At 35.1% G+C, this 8897-nt stretch overlaps 1 protein-coding gene across 1 annotated transcript; it reads left to right on the top strand.

The window, feature by feature from the left end:
• The first annotated feature begins 2584 nt into the window (after window positions 1–2584).
• On the top strand, window positions 2585–6155 carry LOC124941477 (sodium/hydrogen exchanger 4). Its single transcript, XM_047481814.1, has 14 exons — window positions 2585–2761; window positions 2837–2955; window positions 3032–3129; window positions 3246–3305; window positions 3404–3450; window positions 3545–3739; window positions 3887–3933; window positions 4101–4167; window positions 4401–4501; window positions 4601–4702; window positions 4939–5080; window positions 5231–5293; window positions 5373–5456; window positions 5557–6155. Exons 1-14 carry the CDS (start codon window positions 2600–2602, stop codon window positions 5875–5877), a joined length of 1608 nt encoding a protein of 535 aa, XP_047337770.1. The 5' UTR covers window positions 2585–2599; the 3' UTR covers window positions 5878–6155.
• The last annotated feature ends 2742 nt before the right edge of the window (window positions 6156–8897 follow it).

The raw sequence follows: 8897 nt of genomic DNA, 5'->3' as shown, positions 1-8897 counted from the left end.
ACTCCATCAGACAAGTCTGAAGTGATACGTAGTTAGACGTGCATTCTAACAGATACGTAGTTAGACGTGCAGTCTAACAAATACGTAATTAGACATTGCAGTTTAACTCCATTAGATGTGGTAGCCTAATGAGTAACGTAGTTAGACGCTAGCGTCTAACTCCTTCAGACAAGTATGAAGGGATGCGTTCTCTTTCTTCTAGTTTATAATTACATATGTTGCTTCTTTACCCTTGCAATGAACAACACTCTACTTAAATGACACCATATACCTTGCATTTTCTTCTTCTTCTTTTTTATTTATTTATGGGTAGGCAATAGAAGAGTAGTTATATTGGGTTGTGAAAGAAAGAAACTAACTTGGCTGTTTACTGGTAATGAATGAATAAAACTTGGGTGGAGAAGTTGGGGAAAACGATTGTTCTTCCAATGACCTGGTTCTTTACCGTAATTGCATATGTCTTTAGCACTAGGCCCTTAGCTTTGTATTTTTTATCCTTCTTCTTTCAGACCCTTTGTAGTTGACTGTGTTGGCAATCAACCTAGATGATTGACTATCTACAATTTCATCGCTCGCCTTATGGCACAGTTCTCTAGTATGAAGTGCTAACCGAACTTCCTCTAAAGTCACAGAGTTTTTACCCACAACGAACGATTGAACAAAATTTTCAAACGAGTTGGGTAAAATACCAACGCAATTAATGCAGCATTTTCATCTTCGATCTTAACATCTATATTTCTCAATTCACGTAATATAGTGTTTAACTTATCAAGATGTTTACGAAGTGACTTACCTTCAAGCATACAAAGATTGAACAGACATTGTTTTAATAACAACTTGTTAGTTCGTGACTTTGTCATGTACAAAGTCTTTAACTTCGATCACATACCGATTGCGGTATCTTAATCTGATACCTCATTAATCACTTCATCCGTCAGATAGAGTAAAATCGTTGAGTGTGCCTTCTCTTTCAAGACCTCAAGCTCAGTAGTGATTTACCAGAGGTAGACTCCTTTGTAGGACCTGCAACAATTTTCATATTTTCCTTCGACAAGGTGCCTAGACGCCTTGTTGTTTAAGAAAGGCTTGCATTTTGATCTGCCATAGACCAAAACTGTTTCGCCCTGTGAATTTTTCAATTTTCAGATTAATTAAAGACATCTTCTCTCCAGAAAATAAATATTGATAAATTGATCGAATTTAACCTGCTCTGATACCAATTGTTGTGTTGAATGCAAGAATGTGATGAACAAAGTATGAAAAAACAGATGAAGAGAGACTTATTGTTATCAAAGATAAAAGCTTACAAAAAATGAAAAAGATTACAACTATAAAAAAGTTCAGAAAACAAGAAAACGTAAAACCCCTAACTTAATTAAGCATAACTGTACAATAATTGTGATGTAACTAAAATTAATATAAACCACATAAATTAATGGTTGATATTAATTCATATACTAAAGGAAAAATGATACACATACAAATGATAACGAGTCAGATATGATGACAAAGGGCTTGCCAAGAGGTAAGAATTAATGAGATATGTTGTGCCAAAGCCGGAATGGTTCTGGCAGGGCGTCACAATGATGAATGTTTATAGCAACATTCTCTCATGGCTCGGAAGGGGAAGAATTGTTGAGGTGTTCCTTTCCATTGGGTCGGGTTTTAACTTCCGGGTAAATAAACGGGTCAGGGTTTTCTGGTTCCTTCTTTGTTCTTTGGCTGATCAGAGAGAGAGGTTGGGGGAACTTTTGACTGTGGAGTATTTTAATCATTCGTAGTGTAATTACTTCTTTTATTTTAGAGTAGATAATGTAAGTTTTTACTATTAACATTTATTTGATTTAATGAAACTTATCCCTCCCGTGGACGTAGGTTGATTTTGACCGATTGTTATTGTTTTGTGTGTTATTTCAGTTTTGGTAAATCTATTGTTCGTCATAGACGATTTGAAAACTGATTTGTTGCCGGTTTAATTTTTAAGAAGATCCGTAATTCTAAAAGTTGTGATTTCAATGTTTTTGTTGTCTAGTACATATATAGTGAATTTAATAGTTGAGATAATATTAGTGAAAAAAAAAAGTAATGTTCTTTTTTTTCTAGCTAGCTGGTGATAATTAATTAATGATTCAGAACTGTACAAAGAAAACAAAGAAAAGAAAAGAAAAAAAAAATGAAATGAAAGAAGATCCCTTAAACAAACAGACAAACAGACAAACAAACAGTACTTAGCCGTAGTTGCAGCAGCTGTCACTAACTTTTGCTGAAACAAGGACAACAATAAAATGACCTTAAAATACGCATCTTCTTCTAGTCGTTACCTTAGGACACGTAACAAACAATGTAAACCCACGTGTCGGAGAGAGAGCGCTAGGTAAGGTAGGGTAAGGTAGGGTAGAGTAGCATCTTGTCTACATTCTCTTCTTCTTCTATCTTCTTGGTGTTCAGTAGACCGACCAAGACCATAATAACCACCACCACCACCGGACGTGCAGCAGGGGAGCTCAACGGATGGCGGCGGCTGCTGCTGCTGCTGCTGCTCTTTCTTTGAATTATTATTATTATTGGCTTATAACTATATATTATAAATAAAATAAAGATGGTACTGTCTGTTGAGTATGCGCTCTTCTTCAACCTAGGAATTAATGATCACGTTATCTCCATAACCTTGTTCGTTGCCATTCTCTGTCTCTGCCTTGTCATCGGCCACTTGCTCCAGGAGAATCGGTGGGTTAACGAATCCGTTACTGCTATACTCTTCGTAAGCAAATCATCATGAATTCCTCTCCTCTCCTCTCCTTACTTCTCCTAGTAATTTTTTTTGCATTCCTTTCAGGGCGGCTTAAGTGGAACCATCATCTTGCTAATAAGTAAAGGGTCAAGTTCTCATATCCTGAGATTCAGCGAAGAGCTCTTCTTCATATATCTGCTTCCTCCTATAATCTTCAATGCTGGGTCGGTAAACATATTTCCCTCTTAATTTATCACATTTGATATCTAAATCTTCTTCTGACGACTCACTCGCCAACAGATTTCAAGTCAAGAAGAAGCAGTTCTTTCAGAACTTCTTTACCATAATGCTGTTTGGAGTGGTGGGTGTTTTCATATCATCAGTGATCATAACAGCAGGTCATATGCCAGCTCTCTCAGATAGATAGATATGATCATATATATATATATATATAGATAGACTATAGTCAACTCCTTTTCTTTTGGCAATTCTTAAAGTTACGTACCTTCTTTAGGCAGCTGGTGGTTGTTTCCCAAGTTTGGAATTACCGGCTTAACAGTACGAGATTATCTGGGTACGTTTGTTCTTCTACCATCATATTATATATATATATATTTTAAAGAATTGCATGCAACTGACACGAGATGAATTTATATATTTATTGAATTTCAGCAATCGGTACGATATTTTCTTCTACAGATACAGTCTGTACATTGCAGGTTGGATTTTGTGTTGTGTTGATGCGAAATTGATAATAATTCTGCATATTGAAGAAATGCGCGCTATAAGATAGAAGAAATGATATGCATGCAGGTTTTACATCAAGATGAGACCCCTCTGTTGTACAGCCTGGTGTTTGGAGAAGGAGTGGTGAATGATGCGACATCGGTTGTTCTCTTTAATGCCATTCAACAGCTTGATGTTTCCAGATTAGATGGTTGGGCAGCTTTCCATGTCTTTATGGATTTCCTTTATTTGTTCTCAACAAGCACTGCTCTTGGCTTTTTTGTAAGCTTTTCTTTTCCCCCTGAGGTTCATTTATTTTCGAAAGGAAAATGACACTCATTTATTTCATCAACTCTTAAATTTTTTTAAAAAAAATGCAAAAACATTGTCTTAATCATATCACTCTTCTTCTTTTTTCTTCTCCTTCAGGTTGGTCTTTTAACAGCTTACATCCTCAAAGGCTTGTATTTTGGAAGGTATAAATTAAATATATATGTATATATGTATATGATACTCATGGTGTCCAAAACTTATAATACTCATTTCATAAAATAAAATTTTATAACAACTTTTATCTACTTCATATCAATAATATTTCCCTATCATATTTAACATTTTAATGGCTCTCTCTCTCTCTCTGTAGACACTCGACTGTTCGTGAAATTGCTTTGATGATGCTAATGGCCTATCTGTCGTACATGGTGGCTGAGGTAATTCCTTCTCATTTTACGAAAGAGTCAGAGAAAATTTGGACAAGTATGAAACAAAACCTTGGAACTTTGTTGTACAATGGATTTGCCACATTGTAATTGAATGAGGAGGAAGTAGACAGGTTAATAAGTTCAAGGGGTTGTTTCTTCTATTTTCAGTTTTATGCATTCTCCAACTTCCTAATTTTCAATATTCAAATACTTGGGGACTAACTTTCTTATCACTTTTGCAGTTGTTGCACCTTAGCGGGATTCTGACCGTCTTCTTTTGTGGTATTGTTATGTCTCACTATGCATGGCATAATGTCACAGAAAATTCAAGAATTACAACAAGGCATGTAGCTAGCAGACCTCTTGAATAATAATAATAATAGATACCAAGTTATTAAGCAAGAAATATCACGACTATAATTTTCTCATATGTCTGCTGCAGGCACATATTCTCCACTATGTCCTTCATAGCTGAAACTTTTATATTCCTCTACGTTGGAATGGATGCTCTCGACATTGAAAAGTGGAAAACTAGCAAATTAAGGTATTCCTTTTTTTTCTTCTTTAAAAGGCCCATCTTCATGTATACCGTTTTAGTCTTGAAGTCAGTCATTATGAACTTACTTAGTTTGGCATTCCTCTTATGATGTTTACAACATCTTACTGTTAGTTATGAATTATGCTCTTGACAACTTTTTATGATGTTTGCAACATCTTACTGTTACCCTATGAATTATTCTCTTAACAACTTCTTATTATTATTCATCATTATTATTGCAGCATCTGGACTAACTTCACAGTATGTAGCACCACAGTCCTGCTAATTCTACTTGGACGTGCTGCTTTCGTATTCCCTCTGTCCATTTTGTCTAATTGCTTGAACACTAATACCGGGAGGACATCAATTACGTTCAAGCATCAGGTGAGACTGCTCTTTCTCTTGGTTCTATGTATGTATGTATGTATGTATGACAGCAGTCATATACATCAAGTTACAAATTATTTCTTTTTAACTATTTTACATTAAGGTTGTGAGTGTAATTTAGGGTTACATTGTGTCCATTTTGCTTAGATAGTTATATGGTGGGCTGGACTGATGAGAGGGGCAGTTTCGATTGCCTTGGCTTTTAAGCAGGCAAGAGATTTGTATACCGACTGGCTTATCTCAAATTTGAAACTATTGTTTTACTCACCACCCCTTTTTGTGAGTGCAGTTTACATATTCAGGAATTGTATCAGTACCCGTCAAAGCCACTATGATCACAACAACTGTCATTGTCGTTCTCTTCAGTACAATGGTGAATGCCATTTTCTACTACATACATGCAGTACACACACACACACACACACAGAGAGATATCAATCTCTTTGGAAATTAATGATGATTTTGTCTTGTAGGTTTTCGGCTATCTCACGAAACCTCTTATTAGCTTTTTGCTTCCGCATGGTCATGGACACCATCGGGAGCCAAAGTCACCAAAGGATGATCCTACACTTCCATTGATTTCCATGGAAGAATCAGCAGCAACAAATATCCAACGTGCTAAAGATAGTTTGTCCATGTTGTTTGAAAGGCCTGTTTTCACCATCCATCACTACTGGCGGAGGTTCGATGACACGTATATGCGACCCATATTTGGTGGGCCTTCTAGGGACAATGTTGATGTTGTTTCTCTCGATCACAACATAGGGTCATTTGCTGATACACAAGTACCCTGAACGTTTTGCAGCCCTAAGGTAGCAGCAGCAACATGTTAACTGCCTTAAAAGCTGTTTGCCGACACACTACACTTTGTTGTATTGTTATAATTATGTACAATTCCTGTGATGTTTTGTTCAGTTCAGTTCAATTTCTTATAAAAGGTTTAGGGAATTTTGATATCAGAAACTATTCAATAAGGAACAAAACATGGATATATATCACGTGTCTAGCAAACTAACAGTGCTGTTATGTCCTACCATATTTACAAGATGAAAGACCAAAAAAATTAAATGTACCCAACACAACTTACTTTGTTAATATTTTTTTTTTTTGGAGTCCGGGTGCAACTACTGGTCCATATCCGATCCGATAATAAAGATCATCTTGTAGGTTCAAGGAAATATGTGGGGTCCTCCATATGCAAGAAAGAAGAAGAGTTCAGAACAAATACCATTTCATAGAAGAAGAAGAAGAAGAAGAAGAGGAAGCCACAACTGCATCAGCTTGTTATGATCTCGTGAATTCCCAAAGCAGAGATGCTTATACGTTACAATTGACATGGAATTCAGGTATCCTAATAACAGAGTTACAATTGATATGAAATTCAGGGGATCCTATCCTAATAACAGAGTGAACAAAATTTCAGTAACTGTAAACCTTTGTTTATATTCCTATTGTTAATAATAGTAACCTATTGTACTGAAAAACTATAAGAACAGTAACCTAGATTTCTAGTGGATAGTTCTAAAGAGATGCTAGGAACATTCAGCCCTCGGACAGAGCCTTATGCTCACGAGATGCCAGAAGAGAATGTACCTTCCCGATTTGTTTGCATAAGGTACTGATTTATAAATAATTAGATTCCTCATACTTGACTTGATTGAGGATCCCAGATGATCATTTCATCTGCTTTCTTGGTCAAAACTTTTAGCATTAACAATTTAGTGTCAGCAGCACCACTGCTTAGGTGTGTATCCTTTTATATATATTCATAAAGGGGTAAAATTGAGTCTAACTCAATTCAGGATTTTGTTCTCTTTTCTACTAGAGTTTTTTCATAGAGTCTGCTTGTGAGAGACATATTTTGGAAGGAAACAGCCTTAACAAAATTAGCAACAACAAAAGTTCTCCATCAAAAAGATTTCACAATCTATGAGGGCAGTGTTTTAAATGGCGGTAAGCGGTAAGTGACTGTCTACTGCCTCGGATGCTTAGGCGGTGTCTAAGCGTTTGAAATATTTTCACTATATAAATATAATAAATATATTATGAAAAATGATTGGGAGCACTACTTTGAGGGAGCGACTCGTACAGCGAAAGTGACCTCGCTGTTATACGAAAGTGACATCGCTCTTATACAAAAGAGACCTCGTTGTTATACAAAAAGGACGAGATCTCTTTTGTATAACATCGATGTCACTTTAGTATAACAACGAGGTCATTTTCGTTGTTCCCCAAAGTAGTGCTCCCTATCATTCCTCGTATATTATATACTTATCATTTTACCAAAAGTCAAAATTAATGTTTATAATTTATTTAACATTATAGCATTAATTAAAAAAAAAACTATAAGCATAATTAATTTTTTAAATCATTTGTACGTGCATCTTCAGCTATATTCATAATTCTCTTATCATGACTCAAAATCAATCTTTACTAATAATTATACTTATCTCTAAAAATATTATTAACAATAAATAATTACTAAATATATTAGTTGTATCATTTGATCCAATATTCTAAACGTAATTATAGACATAATATTAGTTGTATTATTTTGTCAAATATTTTAGACGTAATTATAGGCCTAATTTATAATTTAGGAAGATAGTTATGGCATCCTCTATTTATATATATATATATATGAGTTGTTTCACAATACAGAGATCAAGAAAATATACACTCTTTTTCAATCTTATAATGGTATCAAACCTCTCTCGGTGATTTCGTTTTTCTTCAAAATTTTCAACGTTAATTTTTTCTTTCATCATCTTCTTTCTCTAATTAACCTTAGTCGGCTCTAAACCCCAGCAAAGGTATCTGAACTAACTGTTCCAACCTCCTCTGCTCGTTATGAGCATCTCTCCATATTACCTTCATCCCAGTGAAGGGACGGGCTCGATTATTAGCCCGGTTATATTAACTGGTGATATTTATAAAGATTGAAGACATATGATACGTAATAGTCTTTGTGCAAAAAACAAACTAGGCTTTCTTGATGGTGATATTAAACCTTCAACAGTCACTCATCAAAATTTTTCTCAATGGGGTATCGTTAATTCGATTCTTAATACGTGGATCGTGAATACATTGGATGAATCGATCTGGGGTCGCATTCGTTATTCGGATGAGGTTAAGGATTTGTGGGATGATCTTCATGAGCAATTTTCCATGGGCAATGAACCGCATATTCTGGAGATTAAGTCTCAAATTATTGAGTGTAAGCAACATGGTAAGTTTGTTTCTAAATACTATTCCGAATTGCGTCGTTTATAAGATGATTTAACTGCGATTGAGAAGCTGCCAAAGTGCACATGTGCGGCTGCACCTGAGTATACACGGATTCAGAATCATGCTATTCTCCAGCAATTTTGTATGAGATTGGATGCTACTAAATTTGATAATTGTGTCTCATTTATTCTAATGATGGATCCATTATCTACACTGAATATTTAATATTCTAAGGTTGTTGCTGAGGAATAAAAGTAGATTGTTTCGGAGGGAAATCTACTCCTAGGACTGTGGTTGTTGGTTTTTCAACCAATGTTGTAGTCTCAGATAGGGTTGTAAACGAATCGAAGCGAATATTACTGTATTCGATTCGTATTCTTAAAACTATTCAAATATTCGAATATTCGTATTCGTATTCGAATAATTAATGTGATTCGTATTCGATTTGAAATTGATATTCGTATTATTCAATCCGATTCGAGTATTCGATTCGATTTTTTTAATGTGGGTTTCAAGTTTTCAACCGAAGAAATGTATATATATGTACTAGGGTTTTAGAATAAACAATATTTATAAAATTAAAATT

The sequence above is a fragment of the Impatiens glandulifera genome, chromosome 6, assembly GCF_907164915.1.
Source record: "Impatiens glandulifera chromosome 6, dImpGla2.1, whole genome shotgun sequence".
In the NCBI taxonomy this organism is placed as follows: Eukaryota; Viridiplantae; Streptophyta; class Magnoliopsida; order Ericales; family Balsaminaceae; genus Impatiens; species Impatiens glandulifera.
Note: the sequence above shows the minus strand (reverse complement) of the source record. Positions and strands in the feature narration are given on the sequence as shown.